Source organism: Elgaria multicarinata, chromosome 14 (assembly GCF_023053635.1).
Source record: "Elgaria multicarinata webbii isolate HBS135686 ecotype San Diego chromosome 14, rElgMul1.1.pri, whole genome shotgun sequence".
NCBI lineage: Eukaryota > Metazoa > Chordata > Lepidosauria > Squamata > Anguidae > Elgaria > Elgaria multicarinata.
The window spans coordinates 26,405,563-26,421,446 of NC_086184.1; the positions used below are offsets into that span (position 1 = coordinate 26,405,563).

At 43.9% G+C, this 15,884-nt stretch overlaps 1 protein-coding gene across 1 annotated transcript; it reads left to right on the top strand.

The window, feature by feature from the left end:
• The first annotated feature begins 591 nt into the window (after positions 1–591).
• Positions 592–14,963, top strand: LOC134408885 (phospholipase A2, minor isoenzyme-like). Its single transcript, XM_063141395.1, has 4 exons — positions 592–601; positions 6,448–6,607; positions 10,090–10,217; positions 14,842–14,963. Exons 1-4 carry the CDS (start codon positions 592–594, stop codon positions 14,961–14,963), a joined length of 420 nt encoding a protein of 139 aa, XP_062997465.1.
• The last annotated feature ends 921 nt before the right edge of the window (positions 14,964–15,884 follow it).

The window sequence follows — 15,884 nt, forward strand, 5'->3', positions numbered from 1 at the left end:
TGACATGAGATGAAGTTCTTGTCCTATTTGACAAATTGAAAGCCAATACATCACCGGGCTCAAATTGTATCCTAGAGCTCTTAAAAAACTCAGATGTGAATTCACTGATCTTCTAAAAAAAAAGAAAAAAAGTGACATATCCCTAAGATCAGCATCTGTACCAGAGGACTGGAGAATGTCCAATATTACAACAATTTTAAAAAAGGGATCCAGGGGGATCCCTTACAGTCTGGTTAGCTTAACGTATGTTCCTGGTAAATTGGTGAAAAATGTTATTAAAGAGCACACAGTAAGCATACAGAAGGTAGGGCTGTGCACGGACCCCCCGATCCGCAACTTCGGATTGGGTCTGCTCCACCCTGCATTGATTCACCTATGGTCTGCTCTGATCCTCTGCAGGGCTCTGGATCCGGATCGGAGCTCCGTGTTTCCCCCCCATAGACTTATATTGAAAAGGCCCCCCTCCCCACTTATCTGCCTCCATCGCGTTCCGGCGGCGGCTTCAACTGAGCCCGAGGCCTCAAACAGGAAGACCAGCCTGGTCTTCCTGTTTGAGGCCTTGGCCTCAGTTGAAGACGCCGCCGGAATGCGATGGAGGCAGGTAAGCCCCCCTCTCCCTTGCCCCCTTACCTGGCTCTATTGCCATTGCCGCATGGACTGCAGCAGTGCCAGGTAAGCCCCCCTCCCGCCACACTTACCTTTTTTTTGGAGCTCTGGATCGAGGCGAAGGATCCGCTTTGTCTCCATCCGCTTGGTCTCAATCCGCAGCTCCCCCAACCTGATCCATCTCCGCCTTTGCCGGAGGCGGATCAGGCCGCTCCGCTATTGGTTCTAAGAACCAAAATGAAGCGGAGCACAGCCCTAATAGAAGGACAAGCCCTGCTGAAAAATAATCAAGATGGCTTCCACAAAACTTAGTCCTGTCTCACCATTTAGAGTTCTTTGTGAGTGTTAATAAGCATATGGACAGGGGTGATGCAGTAAACATATTTTACTTGGACTTCCAAAAGGCTTTTGACAAATTCTTTCACCAAGGTTTCCTGAACAATCTTTGCAGACATGGGATAAGATGAGAGGTCCTTTTATGGATTGGTAAGTGGTAAAGAACACTTCTCCCAACAGAGGGAGGTAAACAATGAGGTCTCACAGGGATCTGAATTGGGACCAATGTTTTACAACTTCTTCATAAATGATCCGGAATTAGAAGTGAGGTGGACAAGTTTTCTGATGACAGCAAAGTATTTAGGATGGCTAAAACAAAAAGGGATTATGATGAGATCCAAAAGGATTTCTCCAAAAGATAGAATAGGTATCAAAACTGCAATACAGTTCAACATAAGCAAGTGTAAAGTGATGCACGTTGGGGCAATAAATAAATAAATCCCACCTTCACATGTATGCTGACAGGATCTGACCAAGCAGTGACTGACCAAGGAAGAGATCTTGGGATTGTGGTTGGCAGCTCGATGAAAATATCCAGGTTGGAATAGGTCCAGGTTGGAATTTACACAATCCCAGCATCAGGAATCCCAGCCCTACTCTGAATTTGTGACATGGTTTCTGAATGTGAAACTGGCAAAATAAAACTGCCAATATCATACTTATACATTTATTTATTTATTACATTTTTATACTGCCCAATAGCCGAAGCTCTCTGGGCGGTTCACAAAAATTAAAACCATGAAAAGCGCAACAAAACAACCAACAGTCTAAAAACACAAATACAAAATACAATATAAAACCACATATCTGTGGTTTGACTACACATGGAATACTGCATACATTTATGGTTACTGCACCTAAAAAGAATACTGTAGAGGTGGAAAAGGTGCAGAAACAGGCAAGCAAAATGATCACGGCCAGAAGCAACTCCCCTAAGAGGAAAGGTTGCAATGGGCACATCCATACATCGTGCTGAGTGATCCTGAGCATAAGTCACCATAGGCTGGTTGTTCAGTTGCTAACCCAGAAGATGATTGGGCATTCTGTGGCTCCCTGTGTCTTCCCCCCCCACCCCATTCAGTCCCCCTCAATCCACCTGCCGACTCCAGCATATATCCCAAGCACCTCTGCAGCAGAACACCTTGCTTCCTTGTCTCACATCAGTACCTTTTCGACAGTTTGTCTGCTGGGGTTGCCAGCTCCCAAAGCAAACTCCCCCACATCAGCTCACCAAATGGGATTCATTTTTGGCACGTTTGTGAACAGAGTAACACGTTTGCAAACTCCCCCCACCCCCAGGTTCTTGCACTCTTGCAAGTGCGCAAGGCTGCCTGCCTGCTACTTATTCAAGCATAGTGATCTCTTTTGTCAGTGTCCTCGTCAATTTCATTATCCACTTTGGGGCTTTCCTTGCTAGCGAACACCTTTGTCTTCAGGGCTGCTTCACATTCTACTGAAGTAAGAATTCCTGCTCCTAATACCTGCTTCTCTTCTGCAGCTGCCAGCTGCTTTGGCTCCTCTCTCTTCATGCTTGTTGCTTCGCTTTACTGGTCTCCATTGCTAGCTGTCATATATACATATGGGTTACAGAGCAGTGAGTGGGATTGCTAGATGTACAAATCCCATAGGGGGAAATTTCACAAAACTCATGGCAGAGCAGTAAAAGGGAGGGGAAGTTTATGCCAATGTCCTTGTGCGCTTGCGCAAGATCAAAAATTAGAAGAAGAAGAAGAAGAAGAAGAAGAAGAAGAAGAAGAAGAAGAAGAAGAAGAAGAAGAAGAAGAAGAAGAGCGAACACATTCAGCACACTCTTTGGTGTCCTTTCTTCTTTATTTTTTAGAAGCAGAGGTTGGAGAGCATTGAAAAAGGATGAGGGTAGCACCAGTGAGATCATGAGGAGTGACAAAGGTATTCACTGCTCTTTCTGGGAGGCTCTGTAGCCATTCCTGACAACCCACAGTTCAGACATCTGGGTCTGGATGACACAAGAAGCCACCATGGATATGAACAACCCCACAACAAGCCACGGATTCTCAGGGTGGCTTGTTCTTGAAAAATAAGCCAGGTTCACACCACACAACAACCCACCATGGCTGAGCATCCGATGAACCAGAGTCATGGTCTGTGACTGTTCAGTTTAAACAAAATCCAAGCGAGGGCGGACATTATGGAGGTGTACAAAATTATGTCTGGTGTGGAGAAAGTGAATAGGGGGAATTTTATTCCTCTTCCATCACACTAGAACCAAAGGGGAGGAGTCACCCCATGAAGCTGATTGTTGGGAGATGCAGGGAAGATAAAATGCAGTCCTTTTTCATATATCTCATAGTTAAACGATGGAATTCACTACTTCAAGAGGTACTGATGGCCACCAATTTGCATGACTTTAAAAGGGAATTAGACAAATTAATGGAGGAGGAGGCTATCAATGGCTGCTAACCCTGATGGTTATGTGCAACCTCCAGTATCAGTGGCAGTCTGCCTATGTACACCAGTTGCTGGGGAATGTGGGCAGGAGGGTGCTGTTGCTCTCGTCCTACTTGTGGGTGTCCCATTGACAGCTGGTCGGCCATTGAGTGAACAGACTGCTGGACTAGAAGAACCCTTGGCCTTATCCATCATTCTTCTGATGTTCTTATCCCTAACTTCCAGTTACCATAAGCATTCTCATTTACCTACCAGTATCAAATACAACTTCTGTACCTCTCCTCTTAATTTTTTGTATGGTTGAGTGGCAGAACCTCTTCTGAGTCCAAATTCTAACCTTCTTTTGTTGTTGTTAATACCATTGACCTTGAACATTCTATTTGTTGAACTCCACTTTTTTCCTTTAATCTTCTTGGAGCTGATAAGTTGAAGGTGCCAATGTCCGATCATGATATCTGGAGCATATCTTATCAAGATACATAGGCCATATCTTATTTTCCTTTCTGCTGGTGTAAATCTGGAGGAGCCTTACATGAAGTAAGCTGGGTTTACCCTGATGTAGGATGAAATTTGGCCATATTGGCGTATATATATATATTGAGCTTTCCCAGTGAGAGGTTCCAGTTCTACAGTACTCATCCAGTAGACGCATCCTCTTGTTATTCATCCAGAAAGATGCTCTACTTCCTGATCCTGCTTGGTGCATGTAAGTTTATTTCTCCCTCCCTCCCTCTCATTTATTACAATGGATACGTTCTTTGGGGGGGAATACTATTGTTAGTATAGTGGGTTTTTTTGCTTCTGGATCCTCCCTAGTGTTTTTTTTTTGCTTCTCCTATGCTTAGCAGCTAGAGATAAGCAGTTTTATTTTCAGTGAAAGTAGTCCAAAGATTTTGAAGACTTTCTGTATTTTGTCTTTCACTATGAACGGAGACTTTGAGAATATCAGCCTATTATGGGTGAGCAGATTTCAGTCTTAAGGGATCTATGTGTTTTTATATTTATTTATTTTTAAACTAGAATTTTGAGATCCAACAGCATATAGTTAGAATTAAAGAATTCTGAGACCAAGAATTTGTTTGAAATACCAGAACTGAACTATGTTTGCATTCCTGCCACATACACATCTTCTTCTTCACTGTTGGTCCAGGGTTTGGAGGGCCATTGGGCAAGAACCTTTCAGTGGACCCCCCGTCCCTTGTGAATCTGCCTTCTTACCATTGAATCTTGCTCCTCCACCTCTTATTGTTGCTCCCACTTGCTTGCTTGACTGGTGGAGAACCACCAGCAAGTTGTCAGAAAATCATAGAATCATAGAATAGCAGAGTTGGAAGGGGCCTACAAGGCCATCGAGTCCAACCCCCTCCTCAATGCAGGAATCCACCCTAAAGCATCCCTGACAGGTGGTTGTCCAGCTGCCTCTTGAAGGCCTCTAGTGTGGGAGAGCCGACAACCTCTCTAGGTAACTGATTCCATTGTCGCACTGCTCTAACAGTCAGGAAGTTTTTTCCTGATGTCCAGCTGGAATCTGGCTTCCTTTAACTTGAGCCCTTTATTCTGTGTCCTGCACTCTGGGAGGATCGAGAAAAAGTATCAGTAGTGTCTACTGCTCCTCCTTCTCAGCACCAGTGATGTCTGGATTAGGGTGACCATATATGGAAAGGAGGACAGCCCCCCCTCGTATCTTTAACAATTGCATAGAAAAGGGAATTTCAGCGTGTGTCCTTTTTGTACGCATGCAGCCCCTGGCGAAATTCCCTCTTCATCACAACAGTGAAAGCTGCAGAAGCCCTGTCCTCTTAAACAGATACAAAAGAGGGCAGGGCTCCTGCAGCTTTAACTGTTGTGATGAAGAGGGAATTCCGCCAGGTGCTGCAGGCATACAAATGACACCTGCTGAAATTTCTTTTTCAATACAACCGTTAAAGAGACAGGAGCCCTGTCCTCCTTTCCATATGGCCACCCTAAAAGTTAAGGCAGCAGTAGGCAAGCTGTGACCTCCAGATGTTTGGCCCTACAACTCCCATGATCCCTTACCATTGGCTATGCTGGATAAGGCTGATGGGAGTTTCAGGCCAAAGATCTAGAGGACCACTCACCTCTGAGTTAAGGTTTATCTGCAGAAGTTATCACTAAGAGGGAACTCTTATCCTTGTCTGCACTTGCGCTGCAAACACATTTTTAAAAATAGGTGATTAATTGCGTAATCCATACTATCTACTCAAAGGTAATTCCCATTGAGTTCAATTAATGTGGTGCGACTGTTACTGTATGAATGTTTCCCATAGAATGACATGCCCTCCCCCGTGCTTCCCAGGGGAGTGGCAATGGCTGTCAAGCCAGTGTATGGCTCAACTAGAGGCCATAATAGAGCCTAGAGGGGGAAAGGCAGCCTCTGCTGGGACTAACATCATAGCATTTTAGCTATTACTGTGCCAAATCCTGACCCTATTTTCAGGAACTTTTTCTCTCCCTGCAAAAGATACATTTCCCCCTTGCCTTTTTCTCAGGTAGAGGGAAGTTTGGGGAGAATTTTCTCCTGGGAGAGAAGGACAGGGTTTCAATGTACCTTTTTAAAATGTAGCCAGCTGTTGAGGGGTCTTGTTTCTACTTTATTTTTAAAACCTACAACCACCCCAGGCACTTGGAGGAGCCCAGCAGTTCTTCCTGAATGCCTACTTGGAGACATGTGATCTCACCCTCTCCAATAGGCATTCAGGAAGAACTCCTGGGCTCCTGCAAGCACTGGGGTTGTTTAAAAATAAATAAATAAATACAAAGAGCACTCCTCCACAACTGTTTAGACTTTAAAAAGTTTGTAGAAACCCTGTTCCCTCCCCAACGAGAAAAATCTCAAAATCCTCACCTCTCCCACTGTCTTCTGCCAGAGTTTTTACTTTTCACTCACCCCACCATCTCTGAAATGCCAAAAACGGAATAATCACAATTTTTGGCACAGCATTTATTTTAGCACCGAAGTTAAGCTTGTGCCATACTTAACAGAGCTTATATGAGAATAGCCAAACTGGACTATGCCTTGCCGAAGGATTACTCATGTGCAACTATGCCTTTTCCCAGTCAGCACTGTCACTCCTTCCCGCGTGCCAAGGGCCCTGTGGGAACTCCGTACAATGATCGAATGCACCATTCCCGGCAGCTCACCGTACACCGAGTTCAATGATTATGGATGTTGGTGCGGGTTCGGAGGATCCGGAACACCTGTGGACGGCGTGGACAAGTTAGTGGCATTTCAAAAGTGCATCATGTTCAGCTTCATACTGTCTGAGAGACTCAGAGATAATGTAAAATTAGCCCTCCCCACCCACCCCAAAAAATGAAGAAAGAAAGAAAAAGCAACTTACATGATAAGTGTTTGTTCTGCTTTGAAAGAGAATCTGTTTGTGTTGGCGGGTCTGTTTCTTTAAGATCTTCGGCCAGATGCACTTTTCACAAGTGCTTCTCACTTGCACAGTGGAGGCTGGTGGCTCCTGTGTCAGTGGGGTGGAAATCCACCCTGGCTTTCAGTCAAAACTAGGGTGACCCTATGGAAAGGAGGACAGGGCTCCTGTCTCTTCAACAATTGTATTGGAAAGGGAATTTCAGCAGATGTCCTTTGTATGCATGCAGCACCTGGTGAAGTTTCCTCTTCAACACAACAGTTAAAGCGGCAGGATCCTTGCCCTCTTTTTGTATTTGGTCATGCTAGGCAGGGCTCCTGCCGCTTTAACTGTTGTGTTGAAGAGGGAATTTCACCAGGTGCTGCATGCATACAAATGACACCTGCTGAAATTCCCTTTTCAATACAACTGTTAAAGATACAAGGGGAGCCTGTCCTCCTTTTCATAGGGTCACCCTATCAGGAAAAGAAAAACAGAAAATGGGGGGGGGATTGAGATGGAATGGCATGGCATGCTAAAAAGAGCTTTGGCTATTGGGCGGTATAGAAATGCAATAAATAAATAAGTAAATAAATAAAAGCTTGGTTGCCTAGCTGACTGGAACTCCAAACAGGAATAATCCTATTAGGAGGTGAGGATATATTGCAACATTTCATTGCTCGTCCTTCTCTCACGCAATGATATGAAAATCTCCTATGATGCTGTGAAGCCCCTTATGTGTCCACACTTGGCCACTCCACAACTGTGGCAGCACAGCTCTCTTTCCTTTTCGTATTTATCCAATATTTTATGTAGCTCTGAGGCAGGCTGCAAACGGTAAAGAAAATTGGGCTGGCAGAAAGCCGCCTGGCATATGTTTCAGGACAGACCAACTCCACAGTGAGGCAATTTCCGCCTGGATTTGTTTAGGATTAATTAAAACCTGAACTCCAGTAAGGCAACGTTGCTTGGGCATTTGACGCAAGCTGAAACCTAGAGGGGGAAGTGTGTTCAAAGCCCCAAACCGATTTGAAATTGCAAAGTTCCTCCCAGGTCTAATTTGTACACCTGACAACCTTGTCTCGCCCATAAGCTCCTAATGGAAGCTCGCTGTAGCAGAAACTCAGCTGGCAACTGCAGGAAATTTCAGTGTGATTAAAAATGAACGGGACCAGAAATGAAATGCCATGGCTGTCCTGACACAACTTCTGGATTTACCCAGGCGGCAACAATGGATACACAAAGGTGAAACATTTTTCATTGGGAGCTGTCAGACAACCAGAGCACTTGGACCTCAAGTGGGCCATATTTTTCCAGATGAGCTGCTTCAACGGGCACTAGAATCGATGCTTTCTCCCCTGTCGACTCTATATTTATTTATTTATATATTTATTCATTTTCTATATTGCCCAATAGTCAAAGCTCTCAGGGCCATTCACATCTTTTGCCAAGGGGAGTGTTAAAATAATGGGGGTCACTAGAAAAATGGGTTAGAGCTAAAGTAAATCCACTCTCCTCAAAATCTCCTTAGATGTGGACTATTTTCTGATCACTGAAATATTTGCTGAATATTCACTAAACATTTGAGAATTGTATATGACACGATGTCAAATGCTATTCGATTCCATTATTTGAAGGCTAACATGCAATAGTAGATAGAATTTGTCAAGGCAAGTCAATGTATTGTTTATAACCATAGGTTGTCACCATATAAAACCATAATGAGAACAAAGAAAGAAAGAAAAAGTAGGGTTGGAAATCAATGGGTTCACTCTAAGTATGACAATGACTAGTTCAAAGTCATAGTACTTGAGTGTATTTGATGCTTGGCCTGCAATGGTGTCAGGATCTACATTACTGCTTTATGATAGTTTAAAACAGTATTGACAACTGTTGGGGCCCAGGACACATTGAATATACTATTTTCAAACTGTTTTCTAAGTGTTATATCCTGCTTGGTATACATCTGGCTGGTGTCTCTCTCTCTCTCTCTCTCTCTCTCTCTCTCTCTCTCTCTCTCTCTCTCTCTCTCAGACAGTTAATATGTTTTAATTAAATAAATGAATAAATATGTGCACATTTAGCAGCTGGCACTTTCTGAAATTCTGTATTTGATTCATACCAATAGCAAAGCAGTCAAGTGATACTCATTTAAAGAGCACAGCTTTCACGTCTCCCCACAGTAGGGAAGACCATAAGCTGTCCAGGTGCTAACTAGAGATGCGTAACTTCAAGCACCTTGTTCCCTTTTCTTATGGTTCTTTATTTTTGAACCGGCTTTGGACTGGACACCCATTCAAATAGAGGACCCCTTCAAATAGAAGGCTGTCCTCTGACAACTCTTCAATGAGTGGTTTGTCCTCGCTAAAGTAAGACCAGGGATATTAGGATTGCATTTAACCCAGACCGTGTGAGGTCCCCAGATTGGATTAAGTTGCCTGGTCTGCTGTTTGCAAACTTGCAGATTCAGATATATATTTCTCCTGCCCAGAAAACTATGTAAATAAATTTAAAGCAAGTTACAGAACAAGTGACTCCTTTATAAATTCAGGTGTGGGGGGAGGGGAGGGGGCAGTATTCTGCTTATTGGCAGTTACATAAGCCAGATCTACACCAAGCAGTATAAAACACTTTGACAACATTTTGAAAACTGTAGATGGAGTGTGTCATGGGCCCCAACAGTTGTCAAAACGGTTAAAATCCATTTTAAAGCAGTAGTGTAGATCCTGCCATAGTGGCCCTGTTCAGAAGATACCTTAAACCATGGCTTTAACCAGGGTGTTTAAGCCAGAAAGCTGCTTAAACACCCTGGTTAAGGTGTGTTTAAGGTGTCTTCTGAACAGGGCCAGTGAGTGGTGAGTGTCTGTATGTGTGTTTGAATCAAGCCTCTGTGTTGGTGTACTGTCTATATCCATTGCCTGAGCATCTTTCAAAGACAATGAGAAAGGACTCTGTCCTTGAAACAGCTTGCATCTTTCAAGGAAAAAGCCCTATCCCTTCATCTTTGGAAGCAGCTTAGGAAATTTTGTCCAAAGGAAAAAGGGATGGGACTAAAAAAACCCAAAACTCCAGCATTTTTTTTTTTTAAGCTTAATGTTTTAGGGTTTTATCTTTTAGAATGGGGGAAAATGTGCGCAAAAGACAGGAAACCACTTGATGATTGGTGGTGGGAAAAGGGGGTGGGATCAGGAGAAGGGGTGTCGCCTTGTGGAGAACCCCAGAAGGCTGGATGCGGGCCCCGGGCATGAGTTCTGCACCCCGGATGTAGAGCGTCCTTTACAATGAAAAGAGAAATTGAATCGAATGCATAACAACGTTCAGGCCACCGACCCTTTCTTTTCAGGTGCTGTCGAGCCCATGACAAATGTTATGATGCTTCTGCAAACATCCCACACTGCCATTCGCTTTTTAGCAATTCATATATCAAGTCCTACAACTACAAGTGCGAAGGGAAAAATGTAATCTGTGAAAGTAAGTGTGCTGGATTCTCCCTCATCTTCCTTCCAGGGTCCCTCATCTCAGTTTGTTGATGGGAGCGTTCACGTCTACAAGCAGCTCAACTCTCAAGGGTGCCAGTTAGAGCATCTCTATCCAAGGCCAGCACATCATTTCTACAACTGGAGTGGCTACTGCTCTCTGCCAGGGTTTGCAACAGGTTTGAGGGGGGCCTCACCAAACAGCCTTCTCTGGTGCCCCCCCTCAACACCAGTAGGCACCTCAATGTGGTAGTGGTTGGCAGATAAAAGCTGCCATTTTAAATTTCCCACAATACTCCTGGTGTAGCATTGCTCAGCTGGATTATGGGACATTTTCAATGGTAGCTCATATCCCTAGTTGCTCAGTGTGGAAAGGGTGGGTAAGGCAGGGCTTGTAGGTTTTGCCCACGCATGCTAATACCATGCCTGGCAATAATCTTTGGCCTAGTTCTGACAGGCAGGAGGTGTTGAGATAATCTTGTATCCAGGTAGTGCCACTGTAGCCTGCAGATGGGAACTCACATAATTTGCTCAATTGAAATATTTCCCCATACAAATGGGAAACTTGCACAAACCAAGCAGCAGCTGAATAGGAGTTTTGGCATACTCTCCCCAACTTTGCACAATTGTCCCAATTTGTACAAATTTCTTCCATAGATTAGAGCAGGGCTGATGAAGTCTACTGAGGAAATTTGCGCAAAGTAAGAAATTTGCGCAAATCAAACTGGGAATCAGGAATGAGACGAATGTGAGCATGAGTTTGACAATTTTGGAATATTTTCATTGAACACGTGCTTGCGCTGATATTCAGGGCTTCAAATGGGGCAGTCTTGCATGTTTGCGAGTGAAAATGAAATTCTCACTCTATTTTGAGATTTGTGTATGCATGGGATGGCGTGGACACACTCGTACCCAATCCCAGCTACATTACAACCATTGATTACTCCATTGCTGCCTTTGGACAGCTCTCTCTTCCAGCCAGAATCTTTCCCTCTGTGCTGCGACCCCAATGAAAATAGATATATATATATCGACTGATCAGAGATGTTAAGCACCATCACACATTGTAGCCAGGTTCACACAATCACATTGGGGGAAATAAATCACCGTGGCTTACCTGCATACTTACTGTCACCTGCACACCTTGCTGTGTTGTGTGAACCTGGTGAGGCTGACTTGTTGCTATAGTTAATAAGACACCCAGAACTCATGGTCTGTTTTAGGTTGTGTGGGGCGGCTTCTTAAGCTGTGTCAGTGATGGTATTTATGCAAATCCCCCCAACTTGCAACCAGCATGCATGGCGGGGGAAATAAGCGACTGTGGCTCATTCCCTCACCATGACTGTATGATCTGGTTCTTATTGTACTTTATAGTTTGACCTTAGATGATTAGCATGCAGGCCAAGTCTGCCTTTGAAAAAGAACAACATAGAATCATAGAATAGCACAGTTGGAAGGGACCTACAAGGCCATCGAGTCCAACCCCCTGCTCAATGCAGGACCATGCAAAATTACCACATGGAAACGGGGGACAGGGCTCCTGTATCTTTAACATTTGTATGGAGAAGGGAATTTCAGCACGTGTCTTTTGTATGCATGCAGCACTTGGTGAAATTCCATCTTCATCACAACATTTAAAGCTGCAGGAGCCCTGCCCTCTTTTGCATCTGTTCAAGAGGGCAGGGCTCCTGCAGCTTTCACTGTTGGGAAGAAGAGGGGATTTCGCCAGGTTCTCCATATATACAAATGACACGTGCTGAAATAAAATTCCCTTTTCTATACAACTGTTAAAGATACAGGAACCCTGTCCTCCTTTTCATATGGTCACCCTATAATAACCACCTTAGTATAGCAGTACCTCTTCAGTTCTTCCTGCAAATGTCCTCAGTGTTATACCTCCAATGTCCTTATTTCCATAAGAGTCTTGTGGCCCCTTAAAGACAAACAAATGTTTTCTTCCACACGATTTCACAGCCTTGAGGCCACTTTGCTTTATGTTATGCTCTCCAAGGCTTTCTTCACTGCTTTGCAAGAGGGAAAGCCTTTTAGCAGAATGCAAATGTCTGTGACACCTTTGTGCATCGTAAGGCACATATTTAAGGCTCCAATCTCCAAGGCTTTATTCCTCTGCTGTATTCTGGCTTGTTTTTGCCCCAGTCAACGTCGCTGCAAAATTATACAAAACAGAATCCCAACATTTCCATGTGTTGTTCTTTCCCATAAAATTCTTTGGATGCCATTTCAAATCAGGGATGGCACAGCTTCCTCCCATGAAAAAGAGCAGCGGCTGCTCCTGGCTAGAGGAGAGCGCCCATGGGCTAGAAGCCCAGGTCTCCTAGATGCTCATTTTGAATGGCAATGAAAGATATGAGAGCTACTTTGTGAGAGCTCCTTGCTACAAGGTGACACCTCCTAGGCTTTCTGCCTCCATCAGTATTGCTATTGGTTCAAGGCTGGCCTAAGGTCGTAAAGTAAATGGAATAGAAACAGATGGTAGGCGTGTAATGTGATATTAATAGGAAAATGGCCCCAGAGTTATCAGCTGAGGTTGGTTGGGCTCATACAGCTCAGCTCCTCTTTCTGCAGTTTCGATATCTCCAGAACTTTTCTATGTGCATTTCATTAATTTTCTAGTTCTCCAGTCCTCCTCACTCAGCAGAAGCTGGAGACGAGATTCCCTTTCTTTTTCAGCTCAGCTTGATTCCAATTTGGCATTTAAGGCACATGTATCTGGCAGAGAATCAGGACTGATTCAAATGTCATCCCCATGGTAGAAAAAGCCTACATTGTCCCAGTGCCTGAAAAATTATCGCAGAAAGGAGTCATAACCATTGCAAGTCTTCTTCGCTGCAAGGACATGGAGAGGGAACTACTGTTTGAAGCAGCCCAGGGGCATTTTAGAACTGGCTTTTTTCCCCAAGGAGAGAACAAGATTCTAACCCTCATTGCAGCAGGAAAGATGACTTAGAAAAGGCTTGGCATTCACAGCCTTATACTGATTTGAATTGGCTTATTTTGTTGGCCTTGTAGTTACTATGATGCAGACTGGTAGTAACTAGTAGTTACTAATAGGGATGGTCATTGTGGGGAAATCCACCTATTTTTAGACTTGCTGGGTTTCCCCAGAGGCCCTGGTTTGGTTTGAATTTGCGTAGGCTTTTGCCCAAAATCCAGGGACTCGTCTCTGGGCATGGGCGGGAGGGTGGTTAAAATCAACAATTATGCAAATAATGTCTACAAGTCACATAATTTATGCATATTACACCCATAATATGTTTATTTTACACAAATTGTGGCCATAACATGCTTAATTTGTGCAAATGGTGGCCACAACATCCTTAATTTGTGCAAATTGCGCCCAGGTGTTGCACAAATTGTAGCCGCAATTTGCGCAAATCAGGCCCATTCTGGCTGCAATTTGCCCAAATTGACCACATTACAGGAGCGATTTGCACAAATTGTGTCTGAAATTCATGTAAATGCCAATTTAAGAACTGTCCCTTAAAATTCATGAATTGGCCAAACTCAATCTCCATTGAATTGGGTCAGCTCACAGGCAAGTGAGACAAAGTCTGGGGCAAGGGTGGTGGTGGTGGTGGTGGTGGTAGCGGTTAAATTGATGAACATTCAGCGAACATCACTCCTCGGACTTATTCCTCTGACAACTCAAATTACTGAACTACATTGCTTAGAAGTAGAGGAAGAGCGGTACTGCTTAACATAGCTATCCTTACAGGAGAGCCAGTGTAGTGTAGTGGTTAGAGTGTTGGACTGGGAGTCAGGAGATCGAGTTTCTAGTCCCCACTCAGCCAATGGAAGCTTACTGGGTGACTTTGGGCCAGTCACAGACTCTCAGCCCAACCTACCTCACAGGGTTATTGGCGTGAGGATAAAATAGAGAGGAGGAGGATTATGTAGGACCCCTTGGGTTCCTTGGAGGAAAAAAGGTGGGATACAAATGCAATCTATCAATAAAATAGTTCATTTTCTCAGCTACAATATATTGTTGGGAGCTATCCCTGTTGTAATGGGAAATATTGGGCTGACGTGGTCTTGAATGGGTAGGTAAGAACACACACACACCCCCAATACAAAAGGCATTTATGATATACACAGAGAGAAGGATCAACAGGTCAGCTTGGATTTTTGGATTCTTACTCAGGAGTGGGGGAGGGGGAGAAGTTGAAATTGAGAACAAAATGGGAGGAAAGGTAAATTTGTTCTCTCTCCCCCAAATCAGTTGTTTCCAGAATCAGGGCAGGGGAGGTTATTATATCACCCCTCTTAGGCTCTGGAGAGCCAGTGTAGTGTAGTGGTTAGAATGTTGGACTGGGAGTCAGATGATCTGGGTTCTAGTCCCCACTCAGCCACAGAAGCTCAGTGGGTGTCTTTAGGCCAGTCACAGGATCTCAGCCCAACCTACCTCACAGGGTTGTTGTTGTGAGGATAAAATAGAGAGGAGGAGGAATATATAACTCCCTTGGGTTCCTTGGAGGAAAAAAAAGGTGGGATATAACTGTAATAAATCAATCAATTTCCTAAGCAGATTGAAGGGGAGGTAATTTTGGGAGCATCCTGGTGCCTTAATTGCTGCTCCTTTTTCCTCTGCTCTTTTCAAGGTGACAACAACGCCTGCCAAATGCACGTCTGTGGGTGTGACAGAAACCTCGCAATATGCTTATCAAAGGCAGTGTATCACCCACAGTACAAGGACATGAACAAGAAGCTGTATTGCCATTGACCGGGGCATTGCTAGGCACTGCGAAAACGTGGGACCCAGGCTCCATGGTGTTCAAATCTGCATAAAATTTGCATATGCTGATTTATATATACAAATTTAGAAATAATTACTAGGATGCATTTAAACTCCACTTAAGGCAAAGCCAGCCAATTACTTTGTCATCCAGATCACCTAGAATAAAATAAATTCTTCCATTAATTTGCACCCTTTCCCAGATCATCTTAAATGAGTTTCCCTTCAGTTAAAATTAATTTGCCTTAGTATGGCAGGGGATGCAACAAAGAGCATGGCTGGTAGGTCTCTCTCTCTCACTCTCTCTCTCTCTCTCTCTCTCTCTCTCTCACACACACACACACACACACTCCACAACCTCATACACAGACTCACATGATCAACTTTTGCACCAAACTGGAGTTTCAAAGGTTTGACAACTGTGCTTACCCAAAAGCAAGCTGAGGACAATTTAGGGGGTCATCCCCAACTAATTTCCTGATTCTCACCCAGCCATTTTGAAGTAGAAACTGAAGTATATCTCCCCAAGGAAAGGACAACAACTGTTACTGAATTCCACATCTTCATCCTTTTTAACCCACAAAGAAGTATAATCTATCATGCTCTATCTCCTTTCTTTACTCCCCCATTAACTTTAAACTCTCATTACTCTCATAAGCAAGTATTACTGAAATATATTGAAATGAATCTTTCTTGTCAAATTATTAATAAAGTGATTTTTAAAGTGCCAATCCTCGAGGTGGTGTGACCATTCTTCCAGACTGCGTTCATACTATGGAGGTATTTTCCAAGACCATCTCCAGAGCTAATGGTTCCTCCTCTGGTGCTTGACATTCTGCCACATTGGTAGCAAAGATGGACTCAGTTTTTTTGAAGCAGTCCTTGAGGGTATTTTCCAATGTAAGACCT